The 25296-nt window shown below is 38.2% G+C and overlaps 1 protein-coding gene across 5 annotated transcripts in view; it reads right to left on the bottom strand.

Moving 5' to 3' along the window:
* The window catches only part of galt (galactose-1-phosphate uridylyltransferase), a 41237-nt gene that overhangs the window by 13663 nt on the left and 2278 nt on the right, over window positions 1-25296 (bottom strand). For 4 of the 5 annotated variants that reach the window (XM_044173085.1, XM_044173087.1, XM_044173086.1 and 1 more), the window contains exons 4-8: window positions 25146-25194; window positions 16808-16937; window positions 15671-15727; window positions 8004-8126; window positions 973-1105 (exon numbers count right to left, since the gene is read on the bottom strand). In XM_044173085.1, coding sequence (XP_044029020.1) covers window positions 973-1105; window positions 8004-8126; window positions 15671-15727; window positions 16808-16937; window positions 25146-25194 — 492 coding nt within the window. The remainder of the gene's footprint in view (window positions 1-972; window positions 1106-8003; window positions 8127-15670; window positions 15728-16807; window positions 16938-25145; window positions 25195-25296) is intronic. The other variant, XM_044173089.1, reaches the window with a different exon arrangement.

Genomic DNA, 25296 nt, shown 5'->3' with positions numbered 1-25296 from the left:
CCTTGTGGAACTCACCGTTAACATGTACAAACTGAGATCGATCTGATAGATAGGATTTAAACCAGCTTAGTGCGGTTCCTTTAATGCCAATTGAATATTGCAGTCTCTGTAATAGGATGTGATGGTCAATGGTGTCGAATGCAGCACTAAGGTCTAACAAGACAAGTACAGAGACAAGTCCATTGTCCGATGCAATTAAAAGGTCATTTGTAATTTTCACCAGTGCTGTCTCTGTGCTATGATGCACTCTAAATCCTGACTGAAAATCCTCAAATAAACTATTATTTAGAAAGTCACACAACTGATTGGCGACTACTTTCTCAAGGATCTTAGAGAGAAAGGGAAGGTTAGATATAGGTCTATAGTTGGCTGAAACCCCTGGATCAAGAGTGGGCTTTTTAAGAAGAGGTTTAATTACAGATACTTTAAAGGACTGTGGTACATAGCCTGTTAATAAAGACAGAGTGATCACATCCAGTAAAGAAGTGCTAACTAAGGGTAAAACGTCTTCAAGCAGCCTAGTTGGAATGGAGTCGAAGAGACAGGTTGATGGCTTAGATAAATTAATCGTCAAAGTTAGTTGAAGAAGGTCAATAGGAGCAAAGCAGTCAAAATATATATGACATCCATTTTAATATTGGCCCATACTGTAAAGAGGTAACACAAAAATTAGAAGAGCAAATCTCCAGGATATTTATTTACAGACATTAATGTTAGTGAGTTTGATTCATTATTTGATTAGTTTTTAGATGCAATATATGTTTAATTTCCATAGTATTTTGAAGCTGATTTGGAATCACCATACACACACACACACACACAGACACACACACACACACACACAGGAGGCTCCTTGGCTGGGAACCAAACCTGCAGGTTCTCCTGAGCTGCAGAGTCACCTTAAACTAGTCTTAATTGCCTTATTGCTCTCTCAGTCACTCACTCTGTCAGTATCTTCTCACACAAACTCACCCTCCCTCTCCTCTGTTGTCAGGTCATTGATTCTGAAAACATGTCGTCTTGGTAACAACAGCGTCTGGTAGGGCCACGTTGCCCAATACGGAACCACCGCCAGCCAATCAGAACTCTCCACCACCACACGCTCCTAGAGAAGACACAAAATTAAAATGCTTTTGAAAGAGCAGGGAAGCAATATTATCTATAAGGTGTTTTATAGATTTTATGCTTAACTATGATTTTTTTTCCAACAAAGTCAAAAACACTAATAGAAAGCTGAAGCAGGAGAACAAAATTCTAAATCAATTGTAATTATGCAAATTACTATAAATCCAACCTGGTAACTTAACCTGGTGCAACAGTACGTTGTGTGGTTTACTCTATTGGTCTCAAGAGGGATAGTACATTAAAAAAAAGTAATATTGTTTTGTAATGTAAGACCAAAGCCAATGCGGGTTAACTGTCACCAGCTTGACAGACTGAAGCCAGTCGAGTAGCAAGCTTTGAGAATGGACAGAAAAGGCTTAACGACACAGACATGTTTTAGCCATGCTAGCAGCATTGCTCTAGGGATGGAAACGTCAGTCCGTCTGCCTGTTGGTCCAGACTGAAATATCTCAACAGTTTTTGGATGGACTGCCATGAAATTTGTACACATATTCATGGTTCCCAGAGGATGAATCCGTGACGTTTGTGGTTTTTAGTGAATGTCTAAACAACTACTGGATGGATTGTCATGAAATTTGGCATTGACAATCATGTACCCCTCAGGATGAATTCTTATAACTTTGTTGAACCAGTAACTTTTTTATCTAGCGCCATAATAATGGGAGCCAGTGAACAGGCCCCATAAATCTGAAATGAGTGTGTACAATCTGGGTATCTATACTGAACATCATTCAGCTGGTTAAGCTCCTTGAACACATCTCTTGAGTGAATTTAAGTTTTTCAAAAATGGTTAGGGCCATCTTAACAGTCAATTTATCAACTAGAAACCTAATATTCTACATTAGAGAGGACAGTTGGTCTCAGAATAATCTGCTACTACTGAACTTGTTGTCTCATCTTGTCTCATTTCATAATTTAGTTTCACCTTTTTAAGTATTTTATGTTTTTTCCCCAATCCTTCTCTTTATATGTCTGCTCTTTTTCTCCTCACACACTCCCTATGCTATGAATGTGCCTCTGCTTGTTTGTCACTGTATTAATAAGTGTATGTCAGTGACAGATATCCTAAAATAGACAATGCAGCTCATAGGGGCTGTTTGTTGCAGGTAATTACTTAATTACTGTATGATTCTGTGACTGTGCTTCACGGACATTCACCCACATGCTTTATAATGAATATACATACACAAATAAAGAAAGACAGAAATAAACACATGGACTTGATCAGACCGCTTTGGCTTATTAAGTCACCTCACAGCATATATTCAGACCAGAAGAACATGAATTAAAACAGGAAAAAAAAGAGAAACTTGACTGATTATGCTCTTACTTTATAACTATATATAGTTCAAAATGGTAATAAAACAGGTCAGTCAGGATTGGCTGTTTGCAGCAAAGCCTAATTATCATAAACTGTTTAAATGCAGAATGTGTCAGAAGATGAGATTTAACAAGCTGATAAGGGGGCAGAAACACAACCTGACCTTGGTATTACAATCCATCAGAAATAGATTAGCTCAGTGTATGTTTGTATGTGAGTGTGTATGCTAAACAGCAGCAGTAGGAATCTGGTGGAAGTCAGCTCCATACCAATCCATAACACCACATACAACCTATCTCTGTTGTTTTTCTTTGCATTGGATTTCTAGTATTTGTATGTTTATTGTATATTTCCTAACACAACTCCCTGTATACCTCAGTCTGATCACGAACTGAATTGGAAATGCTGGTGTGTAAAGGCCTCAGAGCATAAACAATGATTTGCAGCAAGGTTGATAGCCAGTAGAGCGTAGTTCTTAAAGCTGTATTAATTGATTTTTTTGGCCACTTGGGGGCAGAAGAACACCACAACAAGCTGAAAAACACAGAGCCCTGGCAGATTATCACCTTATCAAGCTGTTAAAGCCAAGGTGTTAGCAAACAACAGCCTGTTTACACAGACAACAGATGGAAAGCAATATTGGCATTCATGTGCTTTTGATGACCTGGCAAGTCAAATATTCACTATCCTTCTAGCTCTGGTTTAGTTTTCACCAACTCCTGAGAAAAGTGTCTCTTTAGCTGTTACATGCTCCACTATGTTCACCAGCTAGTTGCCAGCTTCGTCTGTCTGCAGGTAGTACAGTGGATTTATCAGAGCTAGTTTGCTGAAAAGAAGTTGAAAAGAAGAAGAAATGTATTCTGATTCTGAGACAACTGTGGCAAGCCACAGACCAGTATATAGATTTTGTTCCTATCTAGGTACATATTTTCATATTCCTGTATTTTTTATTTATCATTTTTACTGTGTAACGTATCTCAAGACAATAAACAGCAGCAAAGTAATGGACACAGGCCTCCTGTCTATCATTCCTCCACCCAACACAAGAGGTTGCTTACAGTAAGTAGCCAGTTTCAGTGGTGTCTGTCTGAGCTCAGTTACATGATGTTACACACACCCATGGTAAAACCACACAGGTGATTTTAATTATTTTGTGTGATTTTCTAGACTGTCTGGTCATGTGCAGACTGCATTTGATTGACATCTCCCTAAAGGTACCATCACATTACACTTCCGACCTACAAATATTTGCTCTGTTTCCCATTCACTTCTATAGAAGCCCATACAACAGTCAAATTCAAGCATGCATTTCCTGTTTTGGTGCAGATGGTGGATTCACAGTTCAAAGTTCACTTTTGTTCAACTTTGACTGAGCAGATGCGTTCGGTAGGCCAATAGAAGCAGTGATGCACTGTTTCGAAATGGGCGTGTTCTAGCGTATTTCATTACTATATTTAGTACTATCACAATACTAGACTACAAACCTTAACATCACTCTCATACACTGTTTATAATTTGTGATCGTTCTGATCAATATTTATTTATTACCCACATCATAGCTCTGAAATCGCATCCTTTTGGGGGGCCGAGTGTGGGGCAATTTCATGGAACAGAAATGTAATGTGATCATACTTTTACTCTCCTGCTAGCTTTTTTTGCACCTGTTAAGCCTTAACAAATCCCACCTTTAACATTCTTTCTGGTACATGGAGTCCAGTGACCTCACGTAATTCCAGCACAGCTCTTCCCAGCTCAACCTGAGCAGAGCTTTAATCAGCCAGAATAAGTGAAAACTCCTGTGTTGGTGTGCAGAGCCAGAGGTTTATAGACTGAACATGTTTTGGTTTTGGTTTCCGCCAGGCATTTCAGTCTTCCACCAACAGAAAGTATGCATTGGGAATTCTTCTGCCATCAACCTTCACCATGTATCTAGCCTTAGAAATGGAGTTGTTCCAAAAATCCATTGGCACATATTTCCACATGTCCCAATGTGTGGATTTTTGGTGTTAAGTGACCAATATATGATAGCTATTATTTGGGTTCACATACCCTGTCTGCTGTTGAATGATGAGTCACTCCTAAATCTGTCAAGATATCAAATTTTCTGGCTTGACTGCAGCTAAGAAAATTCTTATTGTTAGATGGACACCAGAGCATATACAGTATATTATATATGTTAAACAGTGGGCATCCACTTTTCACAGTCTTTTGGTTTAAGAAATATTGTCTCTAGGATTGTGTGGGTGGATGAATTGTATGTTTTCTTTTTTTCATATCTTGCATTATACAGTATGTCAGTCAATTGTATTAATACATACTTGTGCTGTTCTGTGTGCATAGTATGAAAACTAACTTTAAAAAACAAACAAAAACTGATTATCAGTAACCAGACTCCAAAGCAAAGAGAGAGTGTTGGGGCATCCTAGACCATGAATCTCCCAGAGGTTTAAACAAACTTGTCCAGGCATTAGTGCATAATGAAGGGATCTACGGGGAATGCTGTGGTGTTTAATAACTGTGGAGGAAAACACAGACTAATCTAACAGAATCCCAAAGTGTTCAGTTCTCTTAATGAACTGTACTTGCATTATAGGATTCTACTTAGTGCCTGGTGCAATAACTATAGCTTCCCTTTCAACGAATATTTTGAAAGGAAAAAAATGAGGGTTGAAAAAGAGGAAATTTTATTAATATTATGTGTATCTCCAAAGTATTTGTGAACATTTTATGTTGTTATCTATTTTTGATTTGATAATTTTGTTATCTTAAAAACACTGACTTTACATTTTATACTCCTACGTATATACTTCTTTCTAACTATTTTTTCTGGTCAAGATTTCAGCTTTCTCCTCCTCTCCTCTTCAATCTTCCTTCTCAACCCTTCTCACACTCTTTTCCCACTGTATTCCTCCACTGCCTTTAACAGGATTATAAAGAGGGAACCAGGACGGAGAGGGAAGATTGAGGAGGAGTGGAGTGAAGAGAAGAGAGAGATAGGAAGTGGAGGATGTCCTAAAACAGACACCTCACAGACTGCAAATCCCAAAGAGGTTTATTCAATTAGCTTAGAAAGTTTTTGTTTCAAAGTCAAGTGTCACCAAGGAGCCGAACCCCAATTCAAACTCCTCCAAACACTGCAGTGTGCCAATTTGCGGTCCTAACCCTGGGTCAGAGAGACAAGAGCAAAAGGAGACACACACACACACACACACACACTAGCAGACAAGAACAAGTAGTTTAAGGCATTCTTGCAAACACACACACCCACACGCTCACACGCACTTCTGCTTCACCCCTGATTTTATAAAGGTCAGTTCCCATGAGCAGGTGTCTAGGAGATTCAAGTGTCTACTCTGCTCTCCTTGAAACCTTAATGCTATAGCCTATATCTCTCTCACTCACTCACTCACACACACACACTCACTCACTCACACACACACTCACACACACTCCCAGCAGAACAGTATCAGCTCATTCCCTGAATGAATCAGTGGCTGTCTGATTTTTCTTTTCCTTCTACCCTGCACATCTCTCTCTGTGACTTTGTGGCTCTGTTTCTGTCCTTACTCGTCCCCGCCCACTCTTTTGTCTCCTCCTTTTGTTCTTTCTCCCTCTCTGTTCATCTCCTTGCTTCTCTGCCTCTGTCTTACTTTGTGCTCAAACTCCTTTGGCTAATTTTATACTCTATCAAGCCCATTCTCCCTTTCCAACTATTCTTGAAGAGTAATGAAATACTTTCTTTCAGTCACTCAAAAGAATCTGCTTTGATTTAAGAGTTAAAAACCCCCAACAAAGAATAGAAAAACCCTCCTCCTGAGATAGACCAAGTGGATTTCAGCTTTGTGTGTGAAGTGGCTAATCAACAAAAGTAATGGCTGTGATTTGTTCCAGGAAAGTAAACAAGTCACAGAAATGAGACACACTAAAGTGAAAAACAGTAAAGAAGTTGCTATTCTTACTTTGTTCGAATTTCCGAGATGGAATTTTCTTTCTTTCTTTTCTGTCCCAATTATATACAGTATACTGTATGTATATACTGTGTATGTCCCAAATATGGTCTAACAATGCAAATGCTTAACTCTTAGAGAGTTGCATGTCTCGGGTGAAATGAAGTTGAAATTATGTTTGATCCATTGATTAGCTTGGCCAATATCTGACCAGTAACTTCCTAAAGTCTACACTGGTTGCATGGCAACCGGACCTGGCCAAAAAAAAATGTGCAACACACAAGCCAGCGTAAAACCATTTGTCGTTTTACATTTCGGTTTTTGTACAGATTAAACAAACAAGATATAAATAATCTGGATGAAATATACTAAGAAATTTATATTTTTGCTGGTTTGTTTTTTTTTAAGACTCCAATGAAATGCTAAAAGGTAATGGCATAAAGGCTTTCCACTCAGCCTAAAACAGATGAAAACCTTGCACAGCAGTGGATCACACCAGAAACTTCCCAAGAAACATGGGAAGAAATAAAAAGTGATAAAGGTGACAAAAAATGACATCAAATGATCATCATATAACCTAAATAACAAAAATGTAGAATATGTTTATTACTACTTAAACTAAAGGGACGACTTACCTGTGGAAGCCTAAAAGGTAAGGTTGAAAAGTGCTGCCAGTTAATCTCATTAGGACAAGATAAACTGGCAGCATATTTGATTGGCTTATCACTGGATAAACAGAAATGAAGCCAGTTTCAAGAAGGGTTTTAGCTGTGAATATAACCTGAGATTAAGTGAATTAAATAATAAGATAGCATAAGTGAGCCATCTCTCTACAGCTCACGGGAGTGAAACAAAAAAGTCATGGCTGTCAGGTTTAATTCACCTGTAGAGAGTTCATTCACGGTCTCCACCAAATGTCTGCTTACTAATAAGACATTTGCCAACATGCTCAGTGCTCTGTTAGACCCTGTCTTTGATGGTTACAGCTGCTGATGCTCCACACACGACTGGAAAATCATTCAAACCCAAACACACACACACAGTTGGTTTTCTTAATCTTCACGCAAGTTGAAGATGGATGCTGCAGCATTATGCTAATGAGCGTCTCTGCTGTCCAATCACACGCTTCACTGACTGAAAGACAGGCAGAGGATGCTGATGGGGAAAAAAAGAGAATGATGAAGTAAGAGAAAGAGAGAGAAGCATGTCAGGCAAGGGTGGAAGTCGATGGATGAAGGGAGAGGAAATGAGGGCAGTCACAGAAAAATATTAGGTCACTGTTTTGCAGACATCTCGTATTTGGAGACATTTTTAAAGTATTCCTCTGATGTTAATTCTAAACCATTATCACACAGGTCGCTAAAATTGATCTGTGTTCCCCTTCATGCTCATGGTCATCAAATCGAAATTTCAGTGAGGTAAGCCATTGGGCAATTCAAAATAAGCACTTAATTTAATCAAACATGCCTTTTAAGCCATATATTGTTTAATTTACTGTGTCTGACCTCTATAGTCTGGGATGCCAGATCTGGTGCACATCTTCCCATGATGCATACGACAGACAATTGGGCAATTCAATGTGAATTCCAAGACTAAATGTGCAGCTGTACCTTTTTCTCAGCCTCTTGTTCGGCGTATTGCAGCAGCATTGGCTCTCCGTGTTTCTGATAGTAGGCTTTCTGACAGCGGTCTGACAGAGCCGGCTCATTAGGCAAGAAGTTGCTGGCCCACACCTATGATGTAACAAGAAGCAGGAAGAAGATGGAGGAAGATGATGATGAGCCATAACAGAAATCTTGAAGACCTTAGAGTTATGTATGCGTGTGCACTACTCTCTGTTTAGAAAGGGGCAACGAGCAACCTGCCCACCTTTTCCCACTGCACTGATTTCAAATGACCTCTTTAAATTTGTGATTTAATAGGGTTATTTATCAGTGCTATTCAATCAAAAAATGTTTCACAGGTGCAGAGATTTCTAGGTTTCAAAACTCGCTTTCCTTTTTCCATTCAGGCTTTTTATATTGATAAATGTGTTGTCCCCTGCAGCCACCGGCTTTCATTTATTTCAATACAGTGTAAAAATCAACTTGCAGACACTAAAACGTAATTGAGATAGGTAGTTCATCACAGTGAGCAACAGCAGCTGGGTTCCATGTACAGGCAATAAAGGCCTTGAAAACACATTTTCCTCGATCAGCTTCTTACTGTGAGCATTAGGGTCCTAAAGTACATGAGCACAACATATTCTGCCAAAACTGGAACAGTTGTGGTTATTTCTCAAGAGAAATTTTCTGTAGTTTTTGTTTTGTCCATGCTCATGTCGCTGGTCTGAAGTGGGCATCAATAATGATTTAGCAACATTTGAATCAAAATGTGATGACAGTTGAGGTATTGTTTTCTTATACTGACATGCCACTGTCAATCGAATATGACCAAACCACACCCAGCACAGTCCTGATGAAGCTGATTAGCTGAGTCTTTTAATCCTCATGTATACATAAGGATGATTTTTTCGCAAACTTAAACTTTGATTATTACTTATTTACTCATGAATATTAAATGTTATAGAGAAATACTTAAGATTTGAGACCAAGTTTTCAGAGACTTTAAGCCTAGTCCTCAATTGAACTGATTCATATTGAAAATAGTCTAGGGCCAGGTTTAACAATGGGGAAACAGTACCCATGTCTGTCGTAGTGACAACCACCCTGTCTCCCTCTCTTCCTCTGTAGCCTCACAACCTCTCTGTTCCCCTACAATGCCCCTGCATTTTTCTGGGATTTGTCAAACCTCACCAAATGGCCTGTTTTCCACCCTTTGCAAGAACCTGATTCTGTTCCCCCTGCACAACTGGCCCTCATTAATACCCAGCATATGTACCAGCCACTTTCCCTCTCCCCACAGCCAGATCATCTATACAGCTCACTTGCTTTAGCGGTCCACCCGTTCCTGTCTCTGCTGGCCAGTTAGTTTCCCTGTTCCTATATAACTGCCTGTTATCAGTTACTCATGTTATGACCTGTTGCTTGTCTGTGACCTGCTATTTCGGACTGCTGGCCGTACTGACTGCTTGCTCACCTATTGCCGAATTAAGTCGGCCTGTTATTTGACCTCTGTCTTATTACAGTGCCTTTACTCAACCCTGCCGGTGTGTCTGTGTTAAGGTCCTCATCCCTGTTGCCCAAAACCTGAATTGTGACAGTATCTGCTTTCATGTTACTGTTGGGAATACGTGGGAATGCAGTTGAAAGTGTGGATCAATTAAAAAAGCATGTTCCACACAACAGCAATAATGTAGAGGTGTCAAGGTTTCGATTCAAAATCGAAAATCATTTGAAATGAGCTTTTGATTTCGACCTTTGAAGTCATAAGCAGGATATTTTTATTGCTCTACACCCCCAGCTACTTGTGTGCAAACCCCCCCCCAAAAAAAAAAAAAAAAAACTACACTTCAAAGACAACACAGGTGAGGACACTCAAGCTGTTGTTTTAAAGTATCGTTCTGCCATCTAGTGCCTCTTCTTTTTGTTTTTGTGTTTAACAGTTTGACTGGTGAAATAAGTTAATTAGATTTTAAATAAATAATTTAAATTTGACCATATGGCCTTAGTTTAGTACATTCCCCCCAAAATATGGCAGTTATATCACACTTGATACCATGTAGCCTTTCTTTTTAAAGAAGAATTTGAAAATGTAAATGACAGTTGTCAGGGCATAAAACCAATTATCTGTTGATCTTTACAAATCAAGACTCGATAGTCTAACAATGGCCTATCCATCAGTGCTGAAAAAAAATGTTTAAATCGAAAATTGAACTGAATCATGAATTTGGAGAATTGTGACATCCCTACAATAATGCAACACTAACAAAAATAAAAGCAAATGTGATGTTAATAGTAATGAAATTACAAGTTACAAGAAAGTCTCTGGAAAACAAATTTCTTACTGTATGGAAATGAATGAAGTGCAGTGCCTGTCTGGATGTAAATTCTTTCAAATACAAAAATATATAAAAATATAGTATAATTTGGAAATAGTGAGATGTAAGAATATGTAATTTGATGTATGCAAAAACACTTAGTTATAAGTTGTGTAAGCTACATGTATAAGTAGATTTAGGGGGATTTACATTGCACAAGATTTGATGTAAAATACATGAAAAAAGGTATCAATTTCACTTACAGTTAGAGAAACAAATACATAACACTACAAATACAAATACTGCCTTGCATTATGTTTAAGTCACACTAATATACAGCTGTAGCAATTGGTGTGAAACATTTTAATTAACCAACACAACAATTGATAGTTTACATACTGTAAATGTCAGGCCAATGATCTGTGTGCCCATAGAGACAGAAACACACACTCACTGATACAATTAGCTTCCTGATTGTGATTAATAATAAGTTTAAAGCAGCTGTTTTGACTAAGATAAAGACATTGTTAAAACTTTCCTCTCATCAGCCACCAACTGGCAATATGTAGCAGTAACAGTATTCACTCCAAATGAGACGTTGGTATTAACTGTGACTGAAAAGGTAAACATCCCTGGAGAAAACAGGCAGTTTGATGCTCTAAAACAGATGAGATACTGTAGGTCATTTCATTTGTGGAAAACATTCATCTGCATTACTCACCTCCACAAACAGCACTACACTATTTTCAACCACGCTTTGGAGAAAACACTTTTAGGCTGCAGAATTAGCCTCATAATGTACTTCTACTGCATTTCAGAAAGCTTCTTATGGATAACAGCGAACGTCATGTCAGACATTCGGATAATTTATGTTTGCACTTTATGGTATTGAAATGGCAGTAAAAGCAGTCGAAGAGTGCCAAATGACTCTAACGTGTAACTACTGACTCACTGCTGCATGATAAATCACTAGCTGAGATAACAGTTACCAGGGTTTTCAATAGGAGGTATTGACATATGGGTTTGTTATAATTAGCATCCAAACTAATGGACACAACAGTGTAAACGTATGCAGTATATATTCATGCTCTGATGAGTGAGACCTTCACCAGAATATTGATTAGTTATTGCTGCACTGAGGAGCAAAGCTGTTTCTGTGTGTTTAGAACTGACAGTAGTCTTTCTTTTGGCCTCTAGTTTGGTTTCATCTCATTATTTGTGTACATTGTCCAGGCTAGGAATTACTGTAAACTGCTTTCAGGTGGTATTTTTGCCCCTTTGACTTAATTTTTAAGAGCGCTTTTAGGCTTATTACAGTAGCGTTTTACTGAAAGTAACATATTTGTGTCACTAGGAGTAGGTTTTGCAATTATAACATTCCATCGCATGAACAGCGTAATAATCAGAGGAATTATCTGCTGCTTTAAGTGGCACTGCTTCAGGCTGCATGGCAAATGTTTTCTGATTAAACCACTTTTTCATCCAGAATGCAGTGCAGGAATCACACTGTCACAGGCTGCTACAACTTCTATATTTTCCGGGGGGGTAAAAAGGGTCCTCTTAATGATCAGGAGCTTCATCATTTTTTAGAATTTTGAGGCAGTTTATTAGTGTCCTATTGGCCTTGCCTCTAAGGCACCTGTCATATAGCTGTATCGTCTTGGGTTCTTGGGTAATATGCTAATAATAAAGCAAATGCAATAAAATAATCTTTAAAAAAAGAGAGAAATTATTAATGTTCATTGGCATTTTTGCCCTAGGCCATGGCAAGATGCTGTACATAATTACTGCAATGCGAGTAGAAACCAGCTTAGCGTAATGTTAATATTAATGACTTTTCAATATTAGGTAAAGGCTGTATCATGTTTACGATCATGATACTGGGAAGACAGAAAGAGACAGACATGGTTAATGTGTGAACTATATGTGTAAATACTGTACATCTGCATTCCTCCAGGCATGTATAATAGTGTGTGTGGATATATTTGCGCGCCTGCCAACATCTGTAGCTGTGGGTCTATTTGTACACCTGTGTTCTTGTATACACGGATCTATCACGTATCCAGCGGCTGTTGATTCTCAGAGAAAAGTAGAGACAAGTAAAGATAATAAAAGAGAGAAAAACAAAGTATATACTCTATTCCAACAAGACTTAACTTGTGAAAATAACAGCTATCACACTTAACAGTAACAGCCTGTTCACTTGTCTTAATCAAAAAACTTTGACACGACTGCAGACTGTACAAAACTCAGCTGCTAGGCTGTTAATCAGGACCAAGAAGTACGACCACATAACACCTGTTTCAGCCTCTTTACATTGGCTCCGTTTGTTTTAGGATTGATTTTAAGATCTTATTGATTACTTTTAAGGCTCTTCATGGCCTGGCTCCAGACTATATTTTAGACTTTGTAATCCCGTATGAACCTTCACGTACTTTGAGATCTTCAGGGGTCTCCTGTCTGTCCAGGATGAAAACTAAGGGGGACAGAGCTTTTGCTATCAGGGCCCCGAGGCTCTGGAACAACTTGCCCGAAGAAATTAGGTCTGAGTCAGTGTCTTCGTTTAAGTCTCTTCTCAAAACACATTTTTATCGGAAAGCATATCCTGATTTTACCTGAACTGGCTGTTTATTTTATTGTTTTTGTGTATTTTATATATTTTATTTCTTTATATTTCATCACTCACTGTGGTATTTTATTTCTCGTTATGAATCACTTTGTACTTTGTTTTGATAAGTGCTCTATAAATAAAGTTTTATTTATTTATTTATTATTTAACATTATAACTTATAACTTATATTATAATCTTCAGTGTTGCCCTTAAAGAGTGAAATACACACTTAAGGACTAAATATGAACTCAATAACCATCTGCTCCTGACAGGCAAACACATTCTGAGCACTAATTAATACTGTATATAGTTTGGGCTACTTAAGTAAAAAAGTATATTACTATTCCGGAGGCATAAGTTTCCTTCCTCCACTTACATAAAAATACATACAGCTCTGTTCCTGTGAGACCAAAGTTATCAGAAGCAACGCTGCCTCCAAAACATGCTTAACATTTTCTGCTCGTTATTCTTCAAAGTTTTAGATCTTTGCGCTTTACTTTTTGGCCTGGAGGGGTTGTCTGGCTACACACACACACATACACGCAGACATTTCCACGTTACTCTTTTCTTGGACTTTGATGTCTTAAGAAAAGGGAAATCTGGGCTGCAGGAAAAAGAAACAAGAAACAAAGCTGCTAAAAATGTGAAAAAGCTCCATCAAAGTCTGGATCCAGGTTTGATTTTGAATTCTTTTATACGGGACCACATGAAAACAAAACACATCTTTTTTGATCTAGTAACAGTTAACCAAGTACAAATAACACTTTGACGGCATGAATTATAGGAGTTTTAAACCATCTTATTCAGAAAGTTTCTCCCTTTACAGTGGGTGTATCTTCCTCTACTTTCTTAATGCAACTTTCTGAAGTAACAAATAAATAACACCTGTCAACGGGGAAACAGATCAGTCATGGAACATCTACGATACAGTGTGTTAAGACCATGTTATTCTGAGGTCACATACTGCCATCTGCTGTTGATTTCTTTATTACAGTCTTAGAAATCACTGCACAGATTCAAGTAGGTCTTTTGTTTCTACCTGTCCTGTAGGCAGTCAAATATTTCTTTCATTCCAACAGCCTGAGGGTTTGAAATGTCACTGATCAACCAGAGAGGAGGAACTTATCAATACATCAGTAATGTTAAATTACAATAACACATTTAATGAGCTCCTCACCTCAGAGATTGTAATCATTTGCAACTTTTCCATTTCAAATGTCTATAATGTTTGTAATAATACGATACTCTACTGTCATTAGGAACATCTTTTTCTGTTTATAATAGTTTAATCTCAATTGCACACAAGCAATATGAAAGGTAAGGTGGCCAAACTGCTGCCGTATTTGTGGACAGCAGTGAATAATTAAGACACTAGCTTTAGAGGTGTTGGTAGGCAAGTTGTTTTTTGTTTTGTTTTTACTTTTGGACAGAGCCAGGCCAGCTGTTTCCCCCTGCTTCCAGTCTCCAGTCTTCCAGTTTCTGCCCTCATGTCAGCCTATTACTTGAAACATATTCAGTGATTCAGTTTGTTTGTCTGTGTGCCGCCTTCAGCATGAATAAGACAGGCTATTCTCACTAGGTCTCAAACCTGAAGTGGTTTCCATCTGTTTAACATATTTTTACATTAAAATGTGTTTACTGATCGCTTCAGTCAGTAATATTCTCATCGTAGTTTAGTGTTTTCGCAAATGCAGTTAAACTTGGCATAATGGTTCAACTCAGAGCAGCTTCCCTGACCAATCAGAAAAACATCTAATATATATTGGGCAGGGTGAAGACAAAATTCCTCACTGGGAGAGTGAATATAGCCATAAAACAGATGTTACCTGTGCAGATAAATACATTAGCCACGTTTCCCTACTTTCTCAGTGCTACAGCAAAATACATGGACTTGCGGCAACTTACTCTCAGGCTGAAAACAAGGATTTTCTTTCTGATGGGCCTGTCTTCCTTTGTGTATGACTTCCCATTGGTTGTGGTCTTTTCATTTTAGGTTTTAGGCAGCTTTATTTGTTTTCTACATCGCTTGGATAGCTGACATTATTTTGACCGTACTGACAACAACATTGCTGTTTAAAATTCAACATATCACTCTGTCTTTTTTTTTGTCATTCTCCATCCTGATTGTGCTCGTTCTTAACATCACACTGTGAAGTGACAATTTGACAGGGAATGCCTCTCTCCGTATCTGAATTGTTAGTCTTGCCTGAATCATCTTACTGAATAGGCAAACATGAAAAGACAAGAAAACACCCAAACAGTAATATAGATGTGATGTGATGCATTAAAAAAAAAAAAAAAAATCAGAAAAGAAGAACAGACACACAAATTCGCACTTACACAAAATGTGACAAAGGCACACAGTCATTGGTGATTTCTGAATGAAGAGTCAATTAACAGCTTCTATGCTCAAAACTTTTAAGTGAGTCCTTTTTAACATGTCAGCTTCACTGTCATAGTGAATCTGACAAACCAGCATCTTAGATGTGCTAATTGGACCAATGACACAAATCATATTGTACCTATATGAAAGCATTTAAAAGCATTTGTTATTTCATGTTAATGATGCACCTTGAAAGTAATTGTACTGAACTAAGTGGCTAGTGTATGTGTGTTAATGCATGAACTTCACATTCTCACATCAAGGACATTTAATATATTCATGTGGTTCGCTCAAATGAATACCTTGTGTGTGTGTGTGTGTGTGTGTGTGTGTGTGTGTGTGTGTGTGTGGGTGCATTTCCTACCTGACAGTGAGGATGTGGATTTGAACAACCCATCACAGCTCCTTTATTCTCAAAGATCTACACAGAAAATAAGAGGAAGAGTGAATCCAGAGTTTAGTTTACCTTTTTTGCTTGTATGCAGAGCAATGAAACTAAAGAAAAGGAAATCAAAACGACTACAAAGATAAGAACAGAAGAAGAAGAGAAGAGCCCTTTGGTGGTGCATTGGATGATTGTTTTCCTCCGGATGTCAAAGGTGAAAGTGGACAAGTCTTGAACAGATACCATAAGCTGCCAACATCTACTGAGTGTGGCTGGTTCAGTATTGCAACACGCACACTGGTTAAACATCTGTGTAGACTAGATAAATTGGCTGGGATATATTGGGAGGTCAGGGTTCAGGAGCAAAAATCTCATTAATTTATCCTGTACCTAATGATACATGACTGGCCATTTGAGCATGTTGCAGTGGACGCAACAAATCTCCCAGTCTAATTATCCTACAAAAAGAATTTAGTTAAAAATGAAGACTGTGTACACAAAAACCATTGGAAATAAGTCCTGAAGAGCATTTTGGTTGTAAATCACAAGACTGGCTGTGCTACACAAGTTAGATGTTGACATTAGCCACAGTAATGGCTTATGGGGGTCATGGGTACTGTAGTATTTGGTGGCATTCCATACACTGAACAAACAAAAAAAGCTCTGGATTCAGTTAGAATATCATTCCATCTGTATACTTAATAATGTACCATAATCAGGTTCTAACCTCTAAATATATCAATAAAAACACAGTATCTTTATTTGCTGTAATATTCTCAGCATGGGATATGGGAAGAATTTAATTGCTAGTTATATAAATTTTGACATCTTAACTTATCCATAATCCTTCTCTCTCTGCTGCTGCTGTTGTTTGAATTTGCGAGTTTGCCCAGAGGCATCATTAAAGTTTAATCCAATCCAATCCAATCCAGTACACACACATTAAATGAAAAAATGAAAAGAGCAGAAAACGGAAAGATCAGTGGCGCTGGAGCACAGGGTGAAAAGTTTACCTGTTCCAGTTTTACAGGTATCCAGCCCAGGGACAAATTAGATCAATAATGTGTGAATGTGAATAGGAATAAGTCTGTGTGTGTGTGCACGCGCATCCCATACCTGAACCCAGGGGTATGTGGTGCCTAGTTCTTCAACAAGCCCCGCCCATTTGTCAATCACCTTGACAACCTCTTGTTTTTTCATGAGAGGGAGGGTGATGTCGGACCAGGGATGGAAACACATGACCTTACTGAAGAAGAGATGATGACAGAGACAGAGAGGGTGGCACGAGAGATGTTAGATAGTAGGAAGTTAATCGTATCAATATCACATCATTTCAAATACACAGTGAATCAAACAATTTCCTTGTATTGGTCAAAATCTGTTCATGTCAGAGCTGAGCTGAAATGTCTCCTTGCACGTTCAAAAATGTTTTGAAAAAAAAAAAGGATTGAAAACAGAAGCAGTGTATTTAGCAATACTTAAAAAAAATATCCCTAACATTGCCTTATGGTATTTTTGAAAGAGGGATTACACTGCATTAATAAACCTTGCTCTGTAGCAAAATGTGAAACAAGACTGCAGCCATGCTAGCAGCTCTGTGAGGTTGCACTTAGGATGCAGTGGTGCTTTGAGCTAAATGCTAACATCAGCATGCTAGCATGCTTACAATGACAATGCTACCATGCTGATGTTTAGTATGTATGATGTTTACCACGTTCACCATCTTAGTTTAACATGTTAGCATGCTAATAAGCAACTAAAGTAAAGCTGAGGCTGATGGGAATGTCATTAGTTTTACAGGTATTTGGTGATAAATAAAAGTATTGGACAAATTGAAATTTTGACCTGATGATGGCGCTAGATGAAAAGTCAGAGAATCAATTCAAAGCTTTCACATTTCATCCCATGGTGACCATGAATGTCTGCACTACATCTTAATCCATCATAGATATTTTAGTCTGCAATAGAGCCACAGTGTCGTCCCTAGAGCCATACCACTAGCATAAAAACACTGCGCTGTTAACGACCCTTCTTCATTGTCTCTCTATGATCAGTCAGTGCTGACTTTAAATGCAAGAGTAACAAACAAACTCACAATTGCTGTCATATTTTTGATTTACAAACTTTGAAGATGTTGGGGTTTCAATGCTTTGCTAATGGGCACCCTGACAGTAGCATCTGAGTGAGTGTGAAACTACATTTCTCTCACTTTATTTTTGTCTTGCACCAATCCTATGTGCAAAAGAAGTTCATTCCTCACCTCTGATTCTGTCTTTGTTCTATCTGCATCTCTGTTTTTCTTTCTGTGTCTATTATTTATCATGATGTTTTGTTGTTGTTGTTCTTGTTGGGATTAATACGCGATTAATGTGCTGCCTGGGTTTTCCATGAAATACATAAAAAAGAGCCTTGATCTACTGTCTTTGGGCCTGGCCTGGTTAATAAAATTAAAAGTGATAATATGTGAGATTATTTTTTTATACCTCTGGTGCACAGGGCTGAATGCTGTGAAATAACTGCTCAGCACTTCCCGGAGACCACAGCAAAACAGCTACATGACATCTTCGTCTTTGGATTTTTTGTTGAAGCACTTGTTTATGGAGTCAGATGTGGTGCTCTTCAGATCAATTGAAAAATGGTTGAAATTCATAAATAGCAAGCCTGATAACTTGTAGATTCAGATGAACGTTTTTGCCCAAATGTGACCAAACTTCAGTATCAAACCGGTTTACATTTATGGACTAAAATTCATTCTTGTGAAATGCATTAAAACATTTTTTTTTTTTACAATTTGAAAGGCCAGCCACAATTTAACACTTCAAAAGAGGAGAGCAGAGAAGATCCAACTCAAATGCTGCTGGATGAAAAATAAAGTGAAGGTGTTCTCCTTCAGCTTCAGCTCTCCAGAGAAACTGTACGCTTCATGTTTAACGAACTCTCTTATTTTCTCATTCTGCCTAAAAACTGCAGCCATTTCAACTGGCAGTAAAGGTTTGGGATTAAAGTGAGTCTAGGTTCAAACTACAAACAAGACATAAAAGTTAATATCAATGTAGCATTAAGGTTTGGTAAAACAGAATTTACAGGTAAACAACAATTCAATTCATTTTAAAAGTTACTCATTTTATTAGTATTGTAATTGACAACAATACAATATACTTTAGAATCCCAAAGGGAGATTTAATGGGCAAAAAAAACTAATGTGATGTTTTTCACATCAGCATTTTCCTCTGTTTTTCAAAGATGATAAGACAGGCATGATTGGGATTGACTGACATGGGAACATGTGGCACATGTCCAGAGTCACATTCAAAGCCAGTACATCCATACATGGTTTATATGGTCAGAGCTTTTACTCATGATATCCATCATGATATCTGAATTCTGCTAGAAAAAGTAAGCGACTGAAAAAACATGACTTCAGGGTGCAATTATGCAGAGTTTAGAAGTGTTTGTAGTTAATCCACGTCCTCAGTGAGTGAGTGAGTGAGTGAGTGAGTGTGTGTGTGTGTACGTTTGCTCTCAGCCTTGCCTATGATACCCAGCGGATACCTGCTCGACTGTCAGAAGTCAGAAAAATTAAATTTCGACCGACAGGCTCTTCTTATGGCCCGAGCAGCTAGTACACGATCAATAACTGAACATGACTTTGGTGTTCATGCTCTGAGCAAAACCGAATAGTCATATTTATGATTTGTTTATGAGTATTTTAGGAGCTGCCAGCACTCGAGTGTGTGTGTGTGTAGACCTTGAACAAGCACTAAAACTGTATAAACAATGTTAAACCCAACACTAGCATGCTCACAATGACAACTAGCTCACAGTGACAATTAGTTTTATCAGTGTGGGTTGAATATAAGTGTATATATGTAAAGACCAATTTCATTATAACTGAGGTTCTTGGAAACTAAGTTCCTTGGAAAGAGCTATATAATTTGGTGGCACAATAAGAAAAATATGTGTTCTAAGTGGTCTGAGTAATAAACATAGCGAATGGTAAATGGACTACATTTATATAGCATGCCAACATTCACCCATTCACACACACATTCATACACTGATGGCAGAGGCTGCCATGCAAGGTGCCAACCTGCTCATCAGGAGCGGTTAGGGGCTCAGCTTCTTGCTCAAGGACACTTCGACACTCTCTCTGGAGAAGCTGTGGATCGAACAAGGAACCTTATGCCCCACAGTGAGTGACCTATTCATTTATTTCAGTTTTTAAAGAAAGAACCAGGAAATTATATAAGAGCTAGCTTACACAGAACATAGAAGAAAAAGTTGGATGCAATTTAGAGGTAGTTGTTGATTTCCAGATACATTTCCTTGAAAGAACTTATATTTTAACGACTGAAAAAAAATTAAAGAGATCCATTTAAACCCATGTAAATGTATTCTAGAAAACATTATTATTTGTTGAACTCTATGCTTTCCTGTCATTAAAATTCAGACAGACAGACATACATTTCTGCATGTTCAGCTGCTCTGGATTATGCTAGAAAATAATTGTAATTAATGTGAAGTGTACCAACTGACATAAATGTTTCTTATAATTTGTACCAAATTATTATCCAGGAAACTTCCTAAGAAATTACAGTTAAATAACAGTTCCTTTCTAGGAAGTTATAGGGACACTATCAGGCCTGTAAAATAAAGTGTTACCAAATCTTTTGACTCAGGATTTAGGAACATTCTGCTGAGAGAGAATGTATGACTGAGAAGGGGCGAGATGAGAAGCCATTAGGAATTTTCTCCACGCTTTTTTATTACACCAGCTCAGAAAAAATATTTTTCCAGAGTACTCAACGTGCTGGAGACAATGAGGTTTTGTGAATGCCAATCATTAGCAAGTCAAGTCAAGTTTATTTATATAGCACATTTCATACAACAGGCAAGCCATTCATCAATTTAAAAACGATAAGAAGTATTTTAAAATCAATTCTTTGTTTTACTGGGAGCCAGTGAAGAGAAGTTAAAATAGGAGTGATGTGTTCAAACCTTTTGGTTTCAGTTAAAACTCTGGCTGCAGCATTCTGAATAAGCTGGAGTTTATTTAACACCTGCTTTGTCAGTCCAGCAAAAAGTGCATTTCAGTAATCGAGTCTACTGGAAATTAAAGCATGAACCAGCTTTTCAGCATCTGACTGTGAACGGAAGCATCTAACTTTAGCTATATTTCTAAGATGATAAAAGGCAGTCTTGGAGATATTAGATATGTGCTTCTGGAAGTTAAGATCAGCATCTAAAATCACACCCAAGTTTTTGGCAAGCTAACGAGGCTTAACCGACAGGAGGGATAACAAGTGAATCTGGTGCCTCAAAGCCCTTGGGGCCTACTAAAAGAATCTCTGTTTTGTCCTCATTTAGTTGTAAAAAGTTTTTGCCATCCAATACTTGATATCAGCAATGCACTGGGTGAGGTCATTCACTGGGCTAAGGTAGTTGGCAGAAACAAATGTTTAACTGTGTGTTATCACTCATTATCATATGAGTGATATGAAATGTTGTATTGCTGAATGATGGACCAAAGTGGGAGCATATATACAAGTTAAACAGCAGTGGACCAAGAATTGACCCTTGTGGGACTCCATATGGACGCCAACGTCATCTGATTCAAAGTTGCCAATAGATACAGAGAAAGAAATCTTCCAGTGAGAAAGCCAGTTTAGACCCGTGCCTCTCAGACCTAAACAGTGTTCAAGGCACTGAAGAAGAATTAAATGGTAACAGTATTGAAGACTGCATTGAGGTCAAGAAGTACGTGGATAGAGACTTTATGGTTGTCTGAGCTAATTTTAAGGTCATTAACAACTCTGTGCTGTGGTTAGCTCTAAAACCAGACTGGTAAACATCAAACAAATTGTTATATGACAGATACATATGTAATTGTTGGTAAACAGCCTTTTCAAGATATTTTCCCAGGAATGGAAGGTTTGAGATTGGTCTATAGTTCTCAAAAACAAATGGATCAAGATTACTCTTTTTCAACAGCGGTGTAACAATAGCATGTTTGGAATCTTCCACACATGTCTCAGAGAGTAGGGAGGCATTAACAATTATCAAGGACATCATCAACCAAACAGCTGAAAACATTCTTGAACAACTTAGTAGGCATTAAGGTCAAGAGCACATGTTGCAGAACTTAACTGCTGCACCACTTCTTGTAGTTCACTATATTGAATAAGGGTGAAGTTGAGAGAGTGCTGGCAACATGGCACTGAGTGGAAGAAGAGTGGTCACACCCACTAGTAGAGGAAGCCATAATATTATTCCTAATATTGGAATTTTTGTATTTAAAGAATGAGGCAAATTCATTAAATTTCTCTGAAGAGTGGAGCTCTGCAGGTATTGGTCTAATAGGATTAACCAGTGTATCAATTGTGCTAAACAGAAACCTATAATTATTAAAATTTTCAGAAATCAATTGAGAAAAGTAATGCTGTCTGGACGGTAGGTTCTTATTAGTGCCCTCACTCTTTCCACATTCCTCCAAGGTGCTTTATTATACCAGACATTTACTTAGTTTTCATAGGTGCAATTACATCCATAATGTATGTCACAATTGTTACAATTGTTGGCCAAATTGTCACACAGAGATGAGGAAGACAAATTAAAATCAGAATGTGACCCAGGACACCTAACAGAGTTAGTATATCTAGCAACAAACCTGTGAGAAGTGTCTGCACAAATGGAGCATCTTTTGACTAATTTTAAACCAGGTAGATGTTTGGTCAACATGAAACACTGAAAAAAATCGGTCTGTGGTGTTACCAATATGAATGTTAAAATCACCAGAGATAAGGATTGAGTCATATTCAACAGTAATTTTTGATAAAAGCTCACCAAATTCAGATAAAAAACCTTTTTAAGCCTTGGAGGGTGGTAAACTGTGAGACAGGGATATACAGATCTGATTACCAGAGCTAAATACTCAAAGGTAGAGTAAGAACCAAATGTGACATTTTTACATGATGAAATATCTGAAAAAATAGCTGCAACACCACCACTATGCTTGTTAGATCTGGTACAGTGTGAAAATTAAAAATTAGATGGTGAAGCTTCAATCAGTTTTTTGTTACCAGTGTCATCGTGTGCCATCTTTAAGGAGCTTGCAGAATAAGTAGAATTGTCAACTGTGGCAGTCAGGCTTAGGATGGCTAGAGTATTTCACAAATTGTTTGAGAGTCAGAGCACACAGTGGCAGGACCCATACAGTTTGAACTGGATGTAACAGTGGGAGGCACAAAGGTCTGGATAGTCTTGCCTTGGTGCATATCAGAATGAGTTAAATGCTATAATCTGGATAAAATTAGTAGTCAACTGCTTTGTTCCCTTTCTATTAGGTTGCACACCCTCTGCTCTGTACAGGCTTGAATTGGTCCAAAAGTAATCAAAAGTTTGAGATGTCATATCCTGCAGCAGAACAGAAGTTTTTGCGCAGTTGAGACTGAAGAGTCAGCTAAAACGTTCAGATCTTTTGGAAAGAGTTGGAATGGGGCCAGACGTCTTCCCAGACTCTCAACTGTGTAGCACAGGCCGGGCGGAGAGTGAACACCAGCCAGGGCGACTGGAGCTCTGGGTGTTGGAGCAGGAGCTCCAGCGCTGCCCTCCGGCGATGAAGTGCACACTCGAGGGCGCTTGTCAGATGGAGAGACGGCTCTGGAGCTAGAGCTGCTACACGGAGATCTGCGCCTTTTGGAAATAACGTTAGATGTAACTGTGCGATTTCCATCGGCACAACCTCGACGTTGGTAGAGCAACCAAAGGAGCAAAGACGTTAGACAGCTCTCAAAGCTTTTCAAAATACTCTCGATAAAAATCTCTTCCCTTACCCCATCTCTCTTTTGTCTCCCCTGACCCAAATTTCCCATTCTGTTTTCCCTCTAATTGGCTCTCTGAATGTTGCTGCAGGGCAACAAGCACCAGTTACCAAGTTCCTCTTTCTTTGACGTGGCCACCAGACTGTGTGGACTGAGCAGTCCCCAAACAAGCACAACAAAAACTAATGTAATGAATACAATCACCATATACATAAAATAACCTGAAATTTAACAATCAATACAAAGAGTGCAGCAATCAGTGCTGTTTCTCTGCTTCATTACTAGGTGAGTGCGTGTGGCAAACAATAACTGACAACCTCAACATCTGCCAAGACATGGGATTTAAACACCCAAGTTCAGTTTTCAACCAGCACATGTAGTACAGTGTTTTGATTTAATCTATTATTCAGCTGTTATGTAACTCTGCTGTCAGGCAGAATCATACAAGTATTCCCAAAATGCAGGATTGTTCAGTAATGTCTTTAAAGAAAAAAAAATCTACAGACTGACAACCATATATCTTTGATATGATATGACATGTGAGTGGGTTGTATATGTGCTTGCGGTCATGGAACTTCACTTACTGATCCACGGCACATTAAGAGCCATGTGAGGTCAAGCTTCAAGAGAAAGAAAAGGTTAGAAAATTGTATTAGCAAAGGTTTTGTGCAACTTTGCACAAAAGCTCTGCAGCTTTCTGCAGATGTCGTAATTATACACAACCGTGTATTGTTTGTTAGTGAACACTAACAAAGGATTAGCTCTCCTGTTAGGCTTCTCAGACCATCTATCGACAGCGAATAAATCCAACAGTCTTTGCCTATAGATCAGAAAGCTCGTCCAAAGGTCCACGTTTCATGACTGGATACAAAATTCTCCCAGGAATAAGCAAGATTTGGCCACAAGGAAAGCTCTTATCCAGTATTTACCAACACACAAGGTCTGGGGTTAATATCACTGGACTGAAATCCATGTCATCTTAACGTTCGAGCATCTAGTTCCTAAAAAATGGAGAGAAAACATCCCCATCTGCTGGTGTCCCAGAGGAAAACACACATCTTAATGTATGTGTGGTGTGGATTTGTGATTTTGTTTGGCATAGTTCAAGATGTCCTGAAAGCAGAGGCAGGCAGTGCACTGATGAACAAAATTAGCTTCACCTAATAGCTGATTATGATGATGATGATGATCACAACAGCGAATGAAAGTTGCCTCAGCATGACTGCTCTGATTGCACTCATCGGTTCAGATTTAATTAGTCATACATTTGAATGCATCATAATTTTTGAAAGGAACGCTGATTAAGAAGCATCCTTGAATCAATTCTAACCTTCCAACCATACTTTAATTCATATTATGCATGTGTTTAGTATTTATCTCATTGTAACATTGTTTATTGGTAAAGGACCAGGTATTATATCAAAGATAAATGTTGCTATTTGATGTATTATGGCAGGTTTACATCCCATCTTCAGTCCCTTGGCATGTTTCAATAAATAGCACATAAGGAGTGTCAATCCAAAAAATAATTACGGAATTTACACATACTTTACACATAACACTGAAACCTTCACACAGTAAGACGGCAGACATTGATTATTCCTGTAATATGTGACAAGAAGCTTTGTTCTTACCAGACGCCCCTAGCAGCTTTAGACTGGAACAATGGATGTTGCTCCGAACCTGAACAACACAACGGCAAATGTAAGCTGTATTGAATAATGTGTTACACTTTCAACAATTAATTTTCTGTGCAATTGTAGGCACAAGCACATCGATCCACCA

The sequence above is a fragment of the Siniperca chuatsi genome, linkage group LG18 (genome assembly GCF_020085105.1).
Source record: "Siniperca chuatsi isolate FFG_IHB_CAS linkage group LG18, ASM2008510v1, whole genome shotgun sequence".
In the NCBI taxonomy this organism is placed as follows: domain Eukaryota; kingdom Metazoa; phylum Chordata; class Actinopteri; order Centrarchiformes; family Sinipercidae; genus Siniperca; species Siniperca chuatsi.
The sequence above is the reverse complement of the archived record's forward strand: the minus strand, read 5'-3'. Positions and strand labels throughout refer to the sequence as shown.